This window comes from Ptychodera flava, chromosome 1 (genome assembly GCF_041260155.1).
Source record: "Ptychodera flava strain L36383 chromosome 1, AS_Pfla_20210202, whole genome shotgun sequence".
Taxonomy (NCBI): Eukaryota; Metazoa; Hemichordata; class Enteropneusta; family Ptychoderidae; genus Ptychodera; species Ptychodera flava.
In genome coordinates, this window is record NC_091928.1 from 32,077,233 (window position 1) to 32,099,411 (window position 22,179).

Below are 22,179 nucleotides of genomic sequence, written 5' to 3' on the forward strand. Positions count from 1 at the left end.
AGGCTTACTAAACCAGTTTCTTCAATCTTCAAACGATCTTTATTTTAAAACCGACATTTCGGCAATGCACAGATTGCCTTCCTCAGGGTAAAAACTAATATGTCAAAACGAATAAGATTGAACGTGTCGATGGAAAGTTGAATGGCTACAGAAAATTAAATGAGAAAACACAAGAAAAACTTCACAATGTGGTAAAACAAATTCAAGACAAAGATTAAAAGTATACAAATATATGAAATTTGAATAAAAATTAAAATTAGAGTGATCTTGGTTTATTTATCACAAATGAAAAATGTAGACTTTCCATATTGACCAAGATTTCTCAAAAGTAGTTTCACATTCTCTTGGAAAATTAAGGCTCATATAAGCTTATGTACACTGTGAATACCGGGATTCTAAACAACCCTACCCTGAACATTTTGTTGTGGATATAGAGCTACCGTGTGTATTTACCAAATTTTGCCATCCTCCTTAGAATCACAAAAAATGAAGTCAGGGAAAATATATGGTGCAGACGGACCCTCTCGGCGTCATGCCACAGGAAAAAAATGTTAATTTGAAGCTTACTTGTGAGTTGACTCATAGCAGTCCCTCTACTAGATTTTATTTAGGCCTATCATGACAAACACTGAACGGATAAAATATACTGGAAAGAAATGCTCTTGTGACGATACGAATGTCAACATATGAATTAAACAACTGTTGAAAGCTGACATGGAATCATTCTGTTCATCGGCAACTTTAATACCTCCATGATGTGTATACTCGTCTTGGCTAGTCTCAGCTGAATGCAGCAGTGCCACAGCGCCCTCTGCGCAAGCTCTGTCATAGTACATCGCGATGGCGTCGGGTCAACATCGTGTCCGCACAAACGTTGGATATAATGACTTATGTCGGCGTTATTTTGGTTCATCGATTGAAAAACTTGAAACATACATGACAGAGATAACAGAGGATATGCAGGTAATTTTTAAAACATTATTTTGCACACACAACTGTTGATTCGCCATTCTCTACGAGTTGGGATGTGATGGGATTGGTTGTGTGATCAGTAAGATTGCATTGCAGAACACACCTCTTGACAAATTGACTCAAATATTTCAGTACAAATTCTCCAAAACAACTCATTTTTGGTATATTTGTATCGAAGCATGAAGTGAAATTCCAGATCAAAATTTTGTTTGGAAATGCAGAAATTAACCCCATATTGATTTGTTGACATGAGTCATGTGTTGTGATGTTGACAAATCACCGTCGATTGTCAAACACTTCTTGTCAAATTTCCTCAATTTTTTCAATGAAAATGTGTCTGAAATTATCAAATTTCATCACATTCAAAATCTAGAGATGTAGCGACAACAACTTTTAAGATATTGTCCCCAGAATATCGGTGCTAAATGCGAGAAATAACCGATTATCAGTTTGGAGGGTGATGTAAACAGTGCAGGCCGATCGTTTCGTCACGCTTGAGTGACGATTAAAATTAGCCCGTCAAAACTTTTGAACAAATTTCAATATTTTGATGAAATTTAGACATTTACACATCATCTTGGTGTTTCTGTCTACTTAGAAAATACTACGATTTCATTCCAGGACCTGGACGATCCACTAACACCAGCAATTCTATCACCGTCGGCGGTCACTGCAATGTACCTGGGCCATCTCAATTCACGATGGAAAAGATGATGTAGCCACGTTGTATCTTCACTCCAAATCGAAATCCTATCATTGCCTTCATCACAAACATAAACATTGTCAGCGCCATCAACGGCAATGCTTTGTGGGGACCACAGCTGAGCATTGCCGGTACTGCGGTGACCGTATTTGTACAGGTAATTGAACTGAGTGTCGAAACACTTGATGCAGTGATTGCCATTGTCAGACACCATGATGACATCCCTACTGTTGACAGCGACAAAGTAGGGGAGGTTGAATTTTGTATGACCATCTCGTCGACGACCAAACTCTCCAATGTACATTCCGTCCAGGCTGTACTTCAGGACGCGATGACCATTGACATCTGTTACAATAACAAACCCCTTCACAAGAGCTATGCACCATGGATCTGAGTTTGCAGGTAGGGTGATTATTCTGATAACTTTATTATTTTGATCACAAACAACTAATTGCACATTACTCTCATCAAGGATGAAGTAGAGGTTGTCCTGAGAGACAGCTATTGACCATGGCTTGAATGGCTTGGCAAACTGACCACTGAAACTGCCCAACTCCTTTTCACAAGTGTAATCTTGGTTCAGTATGTGTACAATATTGTTGTCGCTGTCACACACCAAAAGTTTATCATTGTGGAATGCCAGACCTCTCACATCTTTGAACTTGTGTCCTTGATGACCCTTCAGAGTTCTTCTTGACCATCGCCCTGAAAGGTCAAAGGTCAAAAGAGCATAAATAGAACTGAGATAGAAATGCACTGACATAGTGATAATAGGCTGTACCAGAACTGATAGATATACACTGAAGATGAAAGCAGATATGGATTCACATTAAACTAAATCAAAAAGTCAATCATTTACCTAAACTTTTTAGTTTATTTATTATCATCATCTCATAAATACAATTTTTACTATGGCAACACAATAAGTGCATGTTCTGTCGAAGATAGTCATTTCCAAATTTCATCAACAACACAGCTTTTCATGTGAACCCCCTGGTAGTTTATTGACCATATTTGATTATTAACATATTATTGTAATGAAGATTACTTTGTCTGGTGTACTTGATTTGATGACAACCTTGCTGCCATAGCAATACTTTTTTTAGATTTTGGTTCAAAATTTGTCACTTGATCTTGTGTGTTTTGACCTGATAGGTCAAAGGTCAAGGCAAGATCACAGAATAAGCAACAGAGATGTGTAGACAATCTGACTGTACAGTAATTCAAATACCTGTGAAATATGAACAAATATTGACACAAATTCAATTGCACCATCATGATAATTACACAGCCAAGCTCCTCCCTTGGTGTTTTAATGCCATATTACCATGGCAACACAATGAATACAAGTTTTTGTCAACAAATGACCTTTTCCGAATATTTTATAGTGTAAAACAATGCAGCTCGTAGACGTGTGTTGTTGATCATACTTGTGCTGCTGTATCCTAAACATACTTGAATGTTTAATTTAGTAAAAATTAATCAAGTAAAAGCCATGATGCCATAGCAACACATTTGAAGACTATGATTCAAAAGTTCTCATCTTTGTATATCTGCTACGTGTTTGGTCACATCAAAAATTCTTTGAAAATGTATTTTGGATAAAGCAAGTGCACTGTTCTACAAGCCAAATTGCTGTCTCTACAAATGATAAATGGTAATAAAATAGTCTTTTGGTGAAAAAATGATATTTCTGCTATTATGCCATGAAACTTTCAAGTCACTCTCTATTTCATAATTATATATTTGTAAAATTATAGATCATAAATTATAGTATAATACTGGTTGTCACCAATGTTTTCCAAAAATAATGTTCCCATAATGCTGTGGTTGTCTCTCTGAAAGATACTGTTACCTTTGAATCGGAGAACTTCATGTGGCCATGAGAATACTTTTTGCAATTTTAGTTCATTATTCTAGAATATTTATTGACCAATGCCATGAAAGGTCAAAGGTCATAGATGAAAGACAGGATAACACCTTTAGTAGCTCTTATACCTTGAAATGAGAACAGTCATTCACTACAAATTTAACTGCATCAAAAAGTAAGATGATAACTTAATTTTAATGCCTTCACTGTGGTGATTAAAAAATTGTCTGCCTTTCAGCAAAATGAAACATTGGTGGACGTGAAGAAAGTTTATTTGAATTGTTAGTAACCTAGTGTTAGGGTTATTTAGAGCCCCCTACAGCATCCCTTTTATAGTTTGTAAGCAGTGTGCCCTCTAACTAACAGGATTACAGAAAACTTTTGAGTCAATTTGAAAATTTGCTAATTTTTCTTGAGTCACCATGTATTATTTCCTATTCAACTCAAAATTTTCTTGTTTCACAGAGAATTTTTTTGCGTCATGGCGCATCATATTGGCTTAGAGGGCACACTGTTTACAACCTAAGGTGTGTCCACAAATCTTCAGTCATCCCTATCTTTCTAAAAAGTTAATTCCCAGAGGCCAGTAACATCATGAAATTTTTGTCTTTTATAAATTTTACTTGTTTATATCATGTCACTGTGGTGAACAGTTGGTGACATGCTCTGAATGATTGCATTGGGAAAAAGTTATGTTGCCATAGCAGCACTTTTTTGATATTGGTTCAAAAATTCTATTTGTATTCTTTGTTGGTTCAGCCTGAGTGAATTTTTTTCAAAATACACATGTTTATCAGCAAGTACTGTGTTTCATCAGCAAACTGATTGATTGTCTCAGTTGATAACAAAGTACAGTTTGTCATTAAAAAATACATTTTTGCCATTACTGAAAAAAAGTATATTGTTTCCCTGTCATCATGCTGTCATATGCGCGTCACAACTTTTTTTAATTCTGAAAAATCATGAAAATAGAACACGTACATATTAAACTAAATGTGAACTTGGACATGTCCAGATTTTCAATGCCGGGATATAGTATCTGCACTAATGTACATTGAATTGTGAAAATGGAACCAGCAGAAACACAATATCGACATGTGAAGTGAAGTCATGTTGTGGATCATTTGTTATGTTAAACAAATGTTCTGAAATTTTCCTCATGTTTGTTTCTTTCTGTGGCAGCCATTTCATATGTCGCAGCGATGTCTGTCTGTCTGTCTGTCTGTCTGTCTGTCTGTCTGTTGGTCCGATATCTCAAAAACGACTGATCAGATCAGAATCAAATCTGGTTCATAGATTCAGTTAGCAAATGACAAGAACTGATTATTTTTTGGTAGGTGTGGCTTGCATACTTTTTGCTCATTTGCATAATTAATGATTTTAGAAAAAACGGATATAAATTGAAAACAACTGCACACAATTTGATGAGATTTTGCTACAAATATTGATCACACCAAGATATATCATCAGTGGGAACCATTAAGGGGTGACATGAAAGATAGTTGCTAATTTGCATATTTAATGAACTTTCCTAATTTGGGATATATATCTGATTTGACTTGATCAAAATTGACCAAACTTGGTATCTATATTGAAGATACTATGATTTAACATTATTGAAAGTCATTAAGCATTTTAACTTCAGCCAATTCCTAATTTGCATATTTAATGAACTTTGCTAATTGGGGATATACCGTATATTTGAATTGACTGGACCAAAGTAGACGAAACTTGCTATATACATTAAAGATACTATCATACAACATTTTTGAAAGTCGTTAAGCAGTTTAACTTCAGCCAATTCCAAATTTGCATATTTAATGAACTTTGCTAATTAGGGATATATATCTGAATGAACTTGATTGTAGTTGTTTAAACTTGCTGTATAGATCAAAGATACTGTGATATAACATTATTGAAAGTCAAAAGACAATTTTACTTTTGCCAATCCCTAATTTGCATATTAAACAAATTTTCATAATTAGGGATATATATCTGAATTGACTTGATCAAAATTGATGAAACTTGCCATGTACGTTAAAGACTATAATACAATATACAAGAAAGTGATTAAACATTTTCTCTTCAGCCAATTCCTAATTTGCATATTTAATGAACTTTCCTAATTAGGGATATATATCTGAATTGACTTGACCAAAGTTGACAAAACTTGCTACATATATTGGAGCTGTACTATGATACAACATTATTGAAAATCATTATTTTTTGTCAGCCAATTCCTAATTTACATATTTAATGAACTCTGCTACTTAGGGATAGATATCAGAATTGACTGGACCCAAGTTGATTAAACTTGCTATATACATTAAAGATACTATGATACAACATTATTGAAAGTCATTAAGCATTTTTTTCTTCAGCCATTTCCTAATTTGCATTTTCAATGATCTTTTCTAATTAGGGATATATACTGGGATTTACTTGATCAAAGTTGGCAAAACATGCTATGTACATTGATGATTATTTGAGGTTAAAACAATATCGAAAGTCATTTCACATTTTCATATCAGCTAATTTTATAATTTGCATATCTAATGAGCTTTCACAGTTCGGCATATATGGCTTGAAGGACTTGGCTAAAGGTAATTACACTTGCTATATAAAGTGGTGATACAATGACAGCAGTAAAAGAACTTTAATATTTTTTGCTCACGTGTTAACACACGTGAGCATATGTCGCAGCGATGTCTGTCTGTCTGTCTGTGTGTCTGTCTGTCTGTCTGTCTGTCTGTCTGTCTGTCTGTCTGTCTGTCTGTGTGTCTGTGTGTCTGTCTGTCTGTCTGTCTGTGTACTCAATATCTCAAAAACAGCTCATCAGATCAGAATCAAATCTGGTACATAGATTCAGTTTGCAAATGGCAAGAACTGATTAGTTTTTGGTAGTGTGGCTTGCTTACTGTTAGTTCATTTGCATAATTAGTGATTTTAGAAAAAAAACGGATATATATTGACAACGACTGCACACAATTTGATGAGATTTGATACAAATGTTGATCTTACCAAGATATATCAGCTGTGAAAGATATTAAGGGGTGACATAAAAGATAATGGATAATTTGCATATTTAATGAACTTTCCTAATTAGGGATATATATCTGATTTGACTTGATCAAAATTGACAAAACTTGGTATGTATATTGAAGATACTATGATTTAACATTATTGAAAGTCATTAAGCATTTTTACTTCATCAAACTCTTAATTTGCATATTTAATGAACTTTTGAAATTAGGGATATTTATTTGAATTGACTTGACCAAAATTGATGAAACTTGCTATGTACATTGAAGATACTATGATATAACATTGTTGAAAGTCATTAAGCATTTTCACTTCAGCCAAATACTTATTTGCATATTTAATAAACTTCCTAATTAGATATATAAAACTGAATGGACTTTACCAAAATTGATGAAACTTGCTACGTACATTGAAGATACTAAGATATAACATTTTTGAAAGTCATTAAGCAGTTTTACTTCAGCCGATTCCTTATTTACATATTTAATGAACTTTCCTAATTAGGTATAATATAAATCTGAATGGACCTTACCAAAATTGATGAAACTTGCTATGTACATTGAAGATACTATGATATAACATTGTTGAAAGTCATTAAGCAGTTTTACTTCAGCCAAATACGTATTTGCATATTTAATGAACTTCACTAATTAGGGATATATATCTTAATTGATTCGACCGAAGTTAATGAATCTTGCAACATATATTGAAGATACTATAAAACAACATTAAAAGTCATGAAACTTTTTTACTTCAGCCAATTCCTAATTTGCATATGTAATGAACTTTCCTAATTAGGGATATTTATCTGTATTGACTAGACCAAATTTGACAAAACTTGCTATGTACATTAAAGATACTGTGATACAGCACTTTAGCCGATTCTGTATTTGCAAATTTAATGATTTTTTCCTAATTAAGGATATTTATCTGTCTTGACTAGACCAAAGTTGACGAACTGCTTTGTACATTAAAGTTACTATGATACGACATTATTGAAAGTCATTTAACATTTTTACTTCAGCCAATTCATAATTTGCATATTTAATGAGAACATTTCAGTCAATTCCTAATTTGCATATTTTAATGAACTTTCCTGATTTGGGATATATACTTGGATTTAAAATTAAGCTGTGGTGAATATTATTCATTATGTTGATCATAACACTTTAAATGAAGTTGCAAACGTGTGGCAAAGGTTCAAATTTACACATAACTGCAACATATAATTAAACACGTGAGCATTTTCAGTTCATATCTGGTTGTTTCAGCTAATTATATATTTGTATACTTCATGATCTTTAAGAGTTAATCTGCTGTGAATATTGTTCATTATGTTGATCATAATACTTTCAATGAAGTTGCAAACATGTGGCAAAGGTTCAAATTTACATATAACTGCAATAATAATTAAACACGTGAGCATTTTCAGTTCATATCTGGTTTGCTCAGGTGTTCACACACGTGAGCATCTGTCACAGCGATGTCTGTCTGTCTTTCTGTCTGTCTGTCTGTCTGTTGGTCCAATATCTCAAAAACTGCTAATCAGATCAGAATCAAATCTTGCACATAGATTCAGTTAGCAAATAACAAGAACTGATTAGTTTTTGGTGGGTGTGGCTTGCATACTTTTTGCTCATTTGCATAATTAATTATTTTAGAAAAAAACGGATATACATGAAACGGATATACAATTTGATGAGGTTTGCTACAAATATTGATCACACCAAGATATATCAGCAGTGGGAACCATTAACGGGTGACATGAAAGATAGTTGCTAATTTGCATATTTAATGAACTTTCCTAATTAGGGATATATATCTGATTTGACTTGTTCAAAATTGACCAAACTTGGTATATATATTGAAGATTCTATGATTTAACATTATTAAAAGTCATTAAGCATTTTAACTTCACCCAATTCCCAATTTGCATATTTAATGAACTTTGCTAATTAGGGATATATATTTGAATTGACTGGACCAAAGTTGATGAAACTTGCTACATGTATTGAAGCTACTATGATACAACATTCTTGAAAGTCATTAAGCATTTTTACTTCAGCCAATTCCGAATTTGCATATTTAATGAACTTTGCTAATTAGGGATATATAACTGAATTGACTGGACCAAAGTTGATGAAACCTTCTAGTGTATTGAAGCTACTATGATACAACATTCTTGAAAGTCATTAAGCATTTTTACTTCAGCCAATTCCTAATTTGCATATTTAATGAACTTTCCTAATTAGGGTATATATCTGAATTAACTTGATTGTAGTTGTTGAAACTTGCTATATACATCAAAGATACTGTGATATAACATTATTGAAAGTCAAAAGACATTTTTACTTCAGCCAATTCCTAATTTGCATATTTAATGAACTTTCCTAATTAGGGATATATATTTGAATTGACTTGACCAAAGTTAATGAAACTTGCTATATACATTAAAGATACTATGATACAACATTATTGAAAGTCATTAAGCATTTTTTTTCCTGCTAATTCCTAATTTGCATTTTCAATGACCTTTTCTAATGACTGATATATATACTGGGATTTACCTGATCAAAGTTGGCAAAACATGCTATGTACATTGATGATTATACCAGGTTAAAACAATATCGAAAGTCATTACACATTTTCATGTCAGCTAATTTATAATTTGCATATCTAATGAGCTTTCACAGTTTGGCATATATGGCTTGAAGGACTTGGCCAAAGGTAATTACACTTGCTATGACAGCAGTCAAAGAACTTTAATATTTTTATTTCAGCTAATTACATATTTGTATACTTCATGACCTTTTAGAATTAATCGGTGGTGAATATTGTTCATTATCAGTGCTCGAAATTAGCTGTAGTCCTGCGTCCACAGACTACCAACTTTTCCCTGGGGCTACCAAAGTCCATGAAATGGCAGCCCACACGGACTACCAAAGCCTGGGACATGAAATACTTGGCGTGCGATGTCGGACACTTTGGGGTGAGCTATTAAATGCAGTCAAAATGCAGTTTCATTTGTTTGAAGCATTTATCCTTTCATCTGTGAAGAGTTTTTCTGGTGACTATTACAACTTTCACTGCTATGATGTTGTTTCACAAGATGCAGAGAGTTTGATACTAGAATGTTGAGTTGCTTTACTGTGTGCAGTCTTTGCATGCCAGTTCACACTATGCTGTTGATCGGCAGCATACCGGTACAAGACGTTACTTGTGTCAGGTTTTGGGGTTTTGATGAAGAATTCACAAAACTGTCACTTCTGTATACAGAGATTAGAGAATGTGTAATCAGTTTGATTTGAAATAGAAACATTGTGTTTTGCTGTCTTTTATCTATGGTTGTCGATCAGTATCAATGTATTACGTTCTGTATGGAGAGACTTGGATGTAACAAGGCATGCCAGTTCATAAGATCACGAGAATATTTTTTGTTTTTCTTTACTCAAGTTACAATTTCTTTGGATGTAAGTGATACAAAGTGTTAAAAATGTACTTAACTTAGCATAAATTAAGCGTTCGTGACACATAATAAGGGGTTTCTCGAGTAGAAGCCCCTAGTTTTACTGCTATTTTGTGTTGCTGAACCAGGGGCTTATACTCGGGCGAGTACAATATACCGGTACCTTAATAACCAAAATATTCATGGACTACCAGCCATTGTCACTGGGCTACCAACTTCAGAAAATGGTAGCCCAAGTGGACTACTAGGGTAAAAAGTTAATTTCGAGCCCTGATTATGTTGATCATAATACTTTCAATGAAGTTGCAAACATGTGGCAAAGGTTCAAATTTACACATACTGTAACAATATATAATGGAACACTCGAGCATTTCAGTTCATATCTGGTACTTTATGGCAGCCATGTTTGAATGCCTCCAAAAGTGCGGCCTGGCCGTTTTTAATAACCCCCCCCCCTTGCCAAAAAAAAAAATAAATAGAAAGAAATGAAAAAGAAATCGGATGACTGCATCAGTTTTGAATCCACCCAAGGACGATAAACATTTTCTATTGTTTTTTTGGCGTGATGTATTGCCAGTGTCCAAAACAAACCCCATGCCAAGATTCCCCGGCACAAATGCTGTAGGTTCGAAATCATTTCCATATGAAAAGATACCTTACTTGAGGTGTGAACTGACTGTCAATCGGTGATTGCTCTACAAATATCACGGGTGATGTCATATTCATAAACATTGTGATCTTTTGTTCTACTTGATCGGTAGTTTATTTACTCTCTGGGGAGTCATAAGCCGTTAATTCGGTAATGCGGAATTTTTCCGCGCTCAAGGGATTAGTCTACCTACATGGTTTGAGCCGGCCAATTCCCTCATGCCCTCAGACTATAAATGTTGTCAAATCCAAAATATTAAATACTGTTACCATATATTGTATACTAATTTTGCAGCTGGATGTTTTCTTTCTTATAAACTGCCGAAATTGTTTTGGTTATTGAAGATCACTTGAAATGATGTATTTCAATATATCATTTGTTTTATTACAGTGATTCATTTCTCTCTGTTACATGACAGTTTCAAGCAATTGTGATGGCATGAGACTGCATATTTGAAGCTGGATATTTTGTAAATAATTGAATCACTTTACTTACGTAAAATTCAAATTCTACTTTTGAGAGAATGCAGAAGAAGTTCCTGTGTTATGTGGTGATCCACTTAAAATCAGTGTGTTCTCAAATCAATATTTATCACACTGATCTTACTATTTTCAATGTGTTTTGACGGTCGCATGTACCGTATACCCTTCGCTGTTACGTTTCATTATGTTTGAAACACAGTCCAGTTGTTCAAGTTGTTCGTCTAACTGTTATTATTAAAATGTACAGCGTACAATTTGAATTGGTGGTGTAAATTTATTGAATGGCGCATCGTATTTTCTAGTCGTTTTTTTCATCAATCGAGTGCGGAAGTGAAATTACGTATGCAAATACAGCTATTATGCAATTTTCGTAGACTAATGTGTATGCCGTACGTGAGGAGAAAAAAGTTATCGCAAACACTGAGTGTTCTTTGATTTGACATACAGTCACAACAGTTATTTATTACATGCCTCGTATATCGAATGTCGCACACTCCATAGGATTCAATGGTAACTTGTCGATGACGTCGCGGGCCGCATAGTCATCACTGGACTGAAAGTGAACCGGAACTATTTTCAACTTGACAACTTTTTTATATAAAAATGTCGAAATTTCATGTTTTGCACAGGAAATCCGGTTTGGGAAAATTTTGCAGAAAACAATTGATAACCACATAACAGTACAGTTTAAATATATCATTGCACCATTCGATGATAAAATCATTCCATTGTTAACGGACTTTCGTCTAAGATGAAAATAAAGCAATTGGATTATCATTTGTAAATAAATCTAAATGTTTTGAGTGATAGTCCCATGTTTGGGCTATAATATATAATATCACAGATATTTTTATGTTTTTACTAGCACTCTTTCATAAACATCATCATTTGAGTGAATGCAGATTGTTTTTGTCCCCACCACACCTGCAAACACACACACACACACACACACACACACACACACATATATATATATATATATATATATATATGGAAAATTCAGAAAAATATCTGTTATCTGAATGTAAAGGGGAAGAATTTTTTTTTCAATTTCTAGTGGTAACTTTTACCGCTGGAAAGGAACCCAGGTGGCAATTCTGAAAAATCCAGTGGCAATGTGAAGTGAATGGATACAGGGGATAACTGGGTTTATCATACATGCTTTGCCTGTGTTGCCATTCTTCTATTGTTCAGACGGTACTAATACCGGTATGAGCCCATATTTTAACTAGTGAAAATAAGAATTATATTTTCACTGTAACCGAACTACTTACAGCGACGCGTACGCGTGACCTCCGTTGGTATATGTACATATAAAAGAGCTGAGCGAATAAGACAAATGACAATCCGAAACGTCATTATGATTATGGTCAAAATTCTGTTGTTTGCAGTCACTTCATGGGCATTGCACTTAGGCATGTCAAGTACAGTTGTACCAAAAACATACAAACAAACGTATTGAAAATTTGTATAATTTGCCGACACCTGTCAATTCACGGCCGGTCCCGTGGTTGTGCACGGTGCAGTGTTTTCATGTCGTCTACGCTGCTGAAGATTACACCATGGATGTATGATTACACATAATTATATCGGTTGACAGAGCATCATGATAGAATCGCTTTACGACAAGTTTCCTGTTGATGAGCTCAAAGTATCTGGGCGGTGAATTACATCGTTTACAGTCGTAAATGAGCCACGAAAATCAAACCGCACTGAAAATACTCGCTACAGACAAAGTTGAAGGTGCACACATGACATTTCCGATTTGTACCTGTCAGTTCACAGGTCATGATCGTGTCTGGTGGCACCGATGCGGTGCGGGTTTCAGATACAATGTACCATCTAGGGAAAGTCAAACTTTCGCTTAGGTTATTAAAGGATGTTTAGTTCTATTTTAAGGCAAGCCAGGAACGAAAATATACGAGCAGACGACGGAAATTCCTTTGAAATGTTTTATTCGTACAGCAACAAAATCACGAACGAGTTACGACACTACAGCTTACAGTGTACTCACTTCATGTTTTCACTTATCCGCTTGCTGAGATGGTAAATTCGGCATATTTGACGTCTGGGAACATGTATAATTCTTCGAGATAAACTGACTGGTACGGGTATTATATCCACTGTATGTGCATTCATAGGTGTCGCAGAGCTGCTTGCTCTCTGTGCTCTCAGCTGTTCATACTCGATAGAGTTTGAGCGTGGGGTGAGTATTTTGACCCGATTTTGGCGACCTCATAACTTTCACGCAGGGATGAGGTTATGTATCAAAACACGAAAACACACCCATTTTACAAACTCCCGCCTATGTTTAACATCCACTGTCATTAAACTAAAATAAATCTTCTTCAAATTGTGAAAACCAGTGTCGACATTGTAATATCTAAATTGTTTGCTTTAAAAGTGCTCCATAAACCCTCCTTTGAAGTGGAATGGCCCAATAGCGGAATAATATCAAGAAGTGATACGGTTGTCATCACTCCTTAGCAACCAACTTTTTATAAGTACAGCCTGGAGGAAGCAAGGTCGATTTCAAGTTGATTTCGTCGCTAATTTCGGAGCGTCTGTAGGAAAATAGTCATAACCAAAGCATGATGCATGTATGATAAAGGGGTTATTACACGAAGTTTGGGCCCAAACCGCGTCGTATTCACGTGATGTGTCCGTATTTTGACTCGTTGCTGCGCAACTCGTCAAAATACGGACACATCACTCGAATACGACGCGGTATGCGCCCAAACTTCGTGTAATAACCCCTAAGTATTTTGCAAGTATATTTTCAGCTGCATTCTGTCAGTGTTGACAGACGCTTTTGGCTTCTTATTGGCTAATTCATGTAAAATCTGTTAGCCATGAGCGGCCAAATTTTTTTGAGCTTGTTGTTGTGATAGTTCTCTGGCACCATCAAATGTAACAGTATGGCCACACTTTAAATGCTAGGAAGCTTAGTTTGTAGGGGATATCTTCACGTGTCACAAAGAGTAGAAATATTGAATTGTGTGGGAACACATGGTTGAAATCATGCTTGATTTCAAATAATTACCTTGAAAAATTCATCGGAATTTCTTTCAAAGAGAGAAAAATCTGTAGACTCAGTGGGTTTGAACTAGGGTCAGTTAACTCACTGGAAAGAACATCTTTCAAGGCCTTAATGTGTCTATAGGTGAGTTTTTGGCCCAAGTATTGCAAATTTAAATCCTTCGAAATTGACACCTAGATAAAGGAGTATGAAACCCCATTTCAGAAACATCAAAAATAAAGATTTGAAAATATTATTCAATGACCTTTGCTTATGATTAATTCATATAGCTGGTAAATATTTAAATACAGGTATATGCTGTGTCAGACCTTGTGTTTTGAGGAGAGCGATCACTCCGCTCGCCTACCACTCCCGCAAACAAAAATCCTGGAGAGCTTTTTTCCACTCCTGTAGACCCCAATCAACCTGTACACCAGCAAGTAATAATAATTATATCATCATTTAAGTGTACATGTAGTTAAGGTTACCATGAAAAATTGCTGTTTTGTTTGGCATAAATGAGTTGTTGAGCATGTAAACTCTTACAGGTTCATGCTTTATTTTTTAAATCATATTTTTATCAGCTTGTCTTTTTCAAACATGTAATTCTGAAAACATTATTTGGGTTTGTCTCCTCTTAATTCAAAACATACCGGTATGGTATTAATCAAAAGTTTGATCGTTTTTAACTCGCCTTACTCTTTTCAAGGGAGCTGTTGAATCACTCGCCTATCACTCACCTAGATGATTTCAGGGGAGCGAATTTTAGCTCTTCTGCCATTTTCAAAAAATATGCCTTGCTGCGTTAGTCTGGTAGATTATGTACTGTAAATACCCGTATATGCTAGGTTAGTCTGGTTAGTCTGGATTATGTGCCACAGTACCTTAAAACAACCTACAAAACACATTATCACAATACTGCCTCATAGTAGAGATGAATAACTAATTAACGTTGTACTGTGATAGTATTAGTACATGTATTCAGGGCTTGGTTTGAAGACTTGCTTGTCAGAAACCTTTTTAATAGACTTGCTTCAAGCCACGAAATATAAATGCAAGTACAGAAAATCCTGTGTACCAGGTATAGGAAAATATTGCGAGACTGGAGGGAGAAAGTGACTCTTTCTCACAATTGGTGAGAATTTCTTGTTATTCTCACCACTATCATAAGTGAGAATTTTTAATTCTCACCAGTGAGTGGTGAGAAATGCACTCCGTGGTGAGAATCAAGTATGATAACAGATTCTCACTGGTGAGACCAAAAACAGTTAGAATGGTAATTTTCACACTGATAATGTATTATACTAATCATTCACTGGTAATAATCAACTAGACTCGCCGTTCATTTGTAAGAATCAATCAGAGCAGTACCTGCACCATGCTGTTGCTTTTTACTTCTAGACATCACTGCACTGCTCCCTGTTTCATCTGAACCACCAGAGAAGAATTTAATAATCCAGCTGACAATGCCACCAGACTCTTCCTTCTCTGTGAGTGAATAAAAATCCCTGTCAATGGTAGGTAACCTCAATGTTGTGGTTTCATTTTACAAGTCACACCAAACTGACACGTACTGGCTCTCTGATTACCAGAATCACACACCCCAACAGGCAAAAATTGAATGTCTCATACAAATTAGAAAATTTCTATCCAGTTATAGAAAGTACTGAACGAATGTGAGACATTGCATTTCAGCTGGTTGATGTGTAGGAATAGTTTTTTCGTGTCCCTCAAATGCTGACAAATTGCAGGTTAGTATCATTCCCTGTAGGAAAAATAGTTTAAATTCATCCACATCCAATACTGTCAGAAATGTATGTACAAATGTACTCGGTGAGATGAATTTGTTTCTGCGTAGCAGATTTGAATGTCATAGAGAATTATGTACGGTACATACGGAATTGAAGTACGAAAATCATTTTAAAGATAGTCATTATCAGTTCTGTAATTAAAATCTCACTCAGTAATATGATTCGAAGCTTGAAGGCTTGTGGCTGTAGATATTTTCAATGGTCAAATTTGGCTTAAAAAATCCTTCCTGATACATGTATGACCAGAACTGGTCATATCAGTTCAATCTGTAATTAAAATCTCACTCAGTAATATGATTCAAAGCTTGAAGACTTGTGCCTGTAGATATTTTCAGTGGTCAAATCTGGCTCAAAAACTCCTTTTAGTTGATTAAGAAGTTTGGATGATATTTTTTGTCTACTTCGACATCCTTTTTATTTTGTTCGGTGAGTCTAAACATTATAATTGGTTTACACCTGTGTCTTTTCATTATTGTGAATTAATTTAATTGTTATTAACTTGTAATATGTTTTCAATGAGTGACATTTCCACTTAATTGTCATCTTCTTGGTGTGCCACTTACGCAATCTTTGACAGTCTCACTTCTAGTATCATGGCGGGTCAACCATCCACCCTGTACTATTGATGGTAAAGCAAAGGTCAACATGTATGACCTAATTTGCATAATCTAAAGTTAAAAAAAACCACGACAATAAAAATAAAAAAGGATGTCACTGCATCATTTTTGTAAGAGATCAAGGATGAAAAAGAATTGCTTTAATTGTCTTAACCCTTTGAGTGCCAAAGTCTATTTTTGTCCCCTTTGTAAAATAAACCAAAGTAAATTTTTCTTATATTTTTGTGAAAATTTTGAGGAAAAGCTGTAGCCAATGAAATGTGATGTCCATTTGGTCCAAAATTATCAAAAAATTACAGAAAAATTAAAAAAATATGAGAATTTTTTAGCACACCATTCATGTTTTTGAGAACATGCCCTATTGACCCAGAGGAAACACAGTATTGTGATCAATTTCTGTGAAATACCAAGAATTCATGTTGCTGTTCACCTGCCATAAAGACTCAGTCGTGGCATCCAAGTGTTTGCTTTATACTTTGCTAATTCAAAGCCAACACTTAGGCAACTTCCACAACATTGTTTATTATTTGTAGTTAGCTTTTTCATCCACTATTAATTTAGCTATATCATTATTCACATACCAACATTTAACAAACATTGTTTAAATTCCAAGCTAACTACTGTTACCTTTCTAAGTCCGTTGCTGTGACCAACTCTTTTGGGTTGGAAACGGTAGCAGACTGGTTTTGTGTGAGGCCTAGCAGGTAGGCGATGTTGCCGTGAGTGTGTGGGGGTTCGAATCCCGCTTGGGTTCTAGTAAAAAAATATATTTCTTTAAGCTGAGTGGACAGTTTCTGCCAGTACTTGTCCCCGAGTCTGTCTGATAGCTCAGTAAAAAGCTTCGTGCTTTTCCGATTACTATATGTGTGTTTGTACTGTGTCTGTGTGTCGTCTGCTCCATGTACACTGCGTTGCTCGGTCGCGCAAGGATTGTAACCAGTGTTTTTGCTAAGGTTGGGGAACATTGATAAATTATTTTTGAACCTCTGTAACATTTCTGCTGTCCCCAAATCTGATTGCATTGATATACCAAGGGGAACCCCGGTAAATTGACCAGGGAACCCCGGTAACATTTACCAGGGTACCGGCCTTAACAAAAACACTGGTAACATCTAAGTCGGTTGCTGTGACCAACTCTTTTGGGTTGGAAACGGTAGCCGACTGGTTTTGTGTGAGGCCTAGCAGGTAGGCGATGTTGCCGTGAGTGTGTGGGGGTTCGAATTCCGTTTGGGTTATAGTAAAAAAATAAATTTCTTAAGCTTTGTTGCTGTACCAGTAGTGACCATGGCTGTCTCCCCTTGCTGTCCCTCCCTGCCAGTCATCTCAGATTGTGTTGTTGTGACTGTCTTCATCTCACATCCCTCCATGACAGTCATCTCAGATTTTGGTCTTTCATCATCCTCAATGTCAGTGATTTTAGGTTTGATGTACACATTATATGCTGAAGGCTCAATCGTTTCTGAATTTGAAATATAGAATTTCACAACATAAAAGAATTAATTTAAACTTTTAAATTGAACAATGCTTCTTGGATATGAGTGCATTAATACTCTAAAAGGAATCTAAAAACCACCAGCTTTTGATTTTGGACGATTAAATGAAAATGCAATGTCCCTTCTGTCCCTCCATTGTTTTACCTTTGCACTTTGAAAACAATCACAACAATATTACACCAACTGAAACAGATTAAAACAAAGTCTCTCCATTGCTGTGTTGAACCTGATCCAGTAGTAATAAATATAATCCTATAATTGAAACTTAAATGGACAATATTCACTGTGCGTCAATTTGACATTACATTGACTTCAAAGCGTTTTTTTTTGCCCAAGAAAAGGTTTTACACTACACATATTAGTATGAAAATGTAAAGAGTAGTTTTCAGAAAACAGTCAAATTTGTCATAATTGTCATTAATGATGGCACTGCTTATAAACAGAAAAACAAACAAATAAATAAATAAAGAAATACTCACCCTTATGTACTATTCCAGAAGTGATAATTTGTTCACCAAGCTGAAGACTCTCTGCAGTTTTCTTTTGCGGTTCAATATCAGATTGTGCATCTGATAACTTAGATAGCTTGGCCTTCAGTTCAGTTATAACTTTGTTTTGTTCTTTGAGCTGAGTTTGTAAATCTTCAATATTTTTGGGATCAAACTTTTTCAGTTTAGCTGTAAGTGCTACTTTTTCAGCACTACCGGTATGATAGCGCTGCTTGTATTCCTGACACTGCTTTTCCAGCCGTGATTTTTCCTTTAGTGCTTCAGCCAATTTTGTTTCCAGAATTTCCTTTTCTGTGCAAGCTTTTTGAAATTGACTTTGTAAAGACTGAACATTGGATTCTGATATGTCAAGTTGACTTTGTAAAGACTGAACATTGGATTCTGATATGTCAAGTTGACTTTGTAAAGACTGAACCTTGGATTCTGATTTGTCAAGATGACTTTGTAAAGACTGAACTTTAGACTCAGCTAGTGCCAAGTATCTGATGTCAGAATCTGTAAGTTGTTGTTCACTGGGTTTGATTGGTAGCAAACTTCTAGCCTGTGACTCTTGTGCTGCTGTGATTGGCTGAGTTAGTTCACCATGTTGAGCGATGGGGTTTTCCTCAAAGTCTGCAATAAAATATTGTATGACAACTGCTGTTCTATTACATCAGTTTTCTGTCAAAGAATAATAATCTGCCAATTTCAACGTTCAATTTTGTGTACCATGTTAGGTTCATGACAACACATCCTGCATAAAACAGATGGCATATTATTTTACAAATTTTTTGTCAAGTGCTTTTAAGGATTATTTCATGATGTAACAAATTTGATGATAATTTATGTTTTGCAGATGCCTATGGAAAATGATACATGCCATATTTCACATGCCGTTCTTTGATGTGAAGAATGTATCATTTCTTATCATTGAAGACCAAATTCTCATCCTTCCTACCAAGAAAATCAGGTAATATCTCATTCTGGCAAATGTGTAGACTTTTGATCCAATGGACAGAATATATTATCAGTGTCTTCATTTTCACTATCATAACTCCTTGAAGCATATTCATTTACATTCCTTTCTGTCGGATACAATATGTCTCAGCTTTGAACACTGAATAGGCAAACATGTCTCAGCTTTGAACATTGAAGGGGCACAAATCTTAGTGAATGACTGGGTTTTAAGTTTGGGATCAAACAGCAACAATATAAAAAAAAGCTTTCACAGTCTGTTACCAATGATAAAATATGGCAATAAAGAAGTGGATGAGGTAAAGTTTCTGCTGATACACCTAACTAAAACACCCTGATACTTCTCCTGTTTAAGGTATAATAAAATTTGAACAATGACATTTTGATTTTAAAGCAAAAGTTCCACATGACCAATGTATACAAGAATATTTCAGAAAACTTATGATGTTAAGATATTGATATGATATATTGTCAATTTATGTGTCACTATAGGGCATCTACTTAACCCTTTGCGACCCAGTGCAGCCTTGTTGCAACATTGTTGCAAAGCCCAGCTGAAAATTTGCATACCAGGGTCCCAAAATACCAAAACTTTTCAGCATTTTGCACTGCACTGCCACTGTACACACATGAAAATAAGTATTGAATACGGTGCATATTTTAACCAAATTATTTCTTTTACAGGCAAGATAGGAATTCCTAGAAGCTGCTGAATAAAATTTTTATAACACTAGAGTTTGAGTTTTTTGTATGGGTGATGAAATTAGTGTGACAGAAATGATTAAGTTGAATGTTTGAAAATGAAGTGTTTGAACTTCAAAGTGTGCAAAACAAAATTTTTTCGACCAAAAAAATAAATTATGATGGCAATTTTATCATGGAATAAATTATTTTCTAAGTTGGAGTGCTCACAATGCAAACAGCACACGCTCAATTCTTACCTTAGGCTGGAGGGTAACTCACTCCGCGCGTACTAACTTATGAAAATTACAAAGTCAAAGTGAAATTGATGAAAAGCTCATAAACGTTTATGAAGAAGTCTTGGCTAAAAATTGCCAGTGTCCGATCAGCTGTTCATTAATATTCTGTTCTGTTCAGAGTGAATAAAAGTCACAACAAGAGATTAGATTTCAAAGCCGTTCGCGTTCACTGCAAATATTGTTTACATTTTTCGCGGGACACCGGAAATCGCTCAACGTCGCAAAATTGACGCATGGTACTGTAAGAAACACTCGTTCTTACACAGATAGACGTTACACTGCTTGCAGCCCACGTGGTCTCAACTGGATAGCCTTTTGGTGTTTTCTTGCCAGTTTTACTGCATTGACGACAGCATTTCTTCTTCCGTTTGGCGTTCGGAGACAGTACCTCACAGCTGTGATTAGCGATGTTGTCGATGTTGATGCTGTTCTCAAGCTCCGTAACTTGGCTTTGTGGACCCCGCTTTCGACGACTTGTGAAACCACCGATGAGCTGGCTTGAAAGATCGAGTCGATAATCTTTCTGTCTGTACCTTCGGTTGGGATTTGGAGAATGGGCGATGCTGTACAGGATGAAGGCGTTGATTATCATCCGATCGATGAAAAACCAGAACAGGTACTTCCAAAACTTCATGTACTTGTTGTTGATCGGGTAGTACGATGCCATCTGGTCGCTCAAATCTACGCCGCCCATGAAGCTGTTATATTTTCTCACCACTGTTGGTGTTATGATCAGTGTTGGTAACTTAGAGCGCCCTCTATGGCAGCTGGTTCTCTGGTTCCCGCACTTTTTGGCGGAGCAGCCAGGTTGATATTTGTTGTGTTCTGTAACGTTGGTGTTTAGATGGACCCGACTGATTAAAATAAGTCTACCGCACTCCACAACACTTCAGCCTGAATCAATAACATAACATGGTGACCCCGGATGTTGAAATCAGAAGACAAGTGATACCCAACAAGAAGAATTGGCGTAAGTTTTCTCTGATGTTAACACAGCACAGTCAGTAAAATAGCTCTGAATACTGCAGCCTGACTCAATATACGATCTAAATCTCAAAGCAGCCATGGCAGATAAAATACCTGTGATGAACTGGGAATTGGATAACTTAGCTGAATCCTTCAAACTGTTTAAAAATGTATAGAGCTATACTTCGTTATTAAAATATAAAAAGAGAAGAAAAAGCTGCAAATATTTTATTAACAACAGGCGAGGAAAGATTTGCGTAAAATTCAACAGCCTGGACTTCTCAAGCGACAAAAAAGACCTAGTAGTAATTTTCTAGAAATTCGGAGAATCCATTGAGCCTTCATTCAGAACATTCCAGAATAAGCAGACTAAAACTAAGTACTCTGCAATAGAAACCTGGTGAATCCTTGGACTGACTTATTTGTCAGCAAATGCAAACTGCTGGCAAAGAAGTGCGAATTCCAACCAAAGGAACTCCAAGAAAGAATTATAGAATTAATCATTGCAGCCACACCAATACTAGAGTTCCAGAAAGAGCTATTAGCAAAAGCAAAGGAATACAAACTCGACAAAGCCATAGCCCTTGGTAGAAATTATGAAGCTGCCAACTCACATGTATCTGCATTGAAGTCCATGGGACAACCA

At 35.5% G+C, this 22,179-nt stretch overlaps 1 protein-coding gene across 1 annotated transcript; it reads right to left on the reverse strand.

The window, feature by feature from the left end:
- Positions 1-250: 250 nt before the first annotated feature.
- Positions 251-19,470, reverse strand: LOC139135348 (tripartite motif-containing protein 2-like). The gene is made up of 4 exons (XM_070702699.1): positions 18,604-19,470; positions 17,905-18,090; positions 15,575-15,691; positions 251-2,380 (listed from the first exon to the last, which is right to left on the reverse strand). Exons 2-4 carry the CDS (start codon positions 18,005-18,007, stop codon positions 1,563-1,565), a joined length of 1,038 nt encoding a protein of 345 aa, XP_070558800.1. The 5' UTR covers positions 18,008-18,090; positions 18,604-19,470; the 3' UTR covers positions 251-1,562.
- Positions 19,471-22,179: the final 2,709 nt, after the last annotated feature.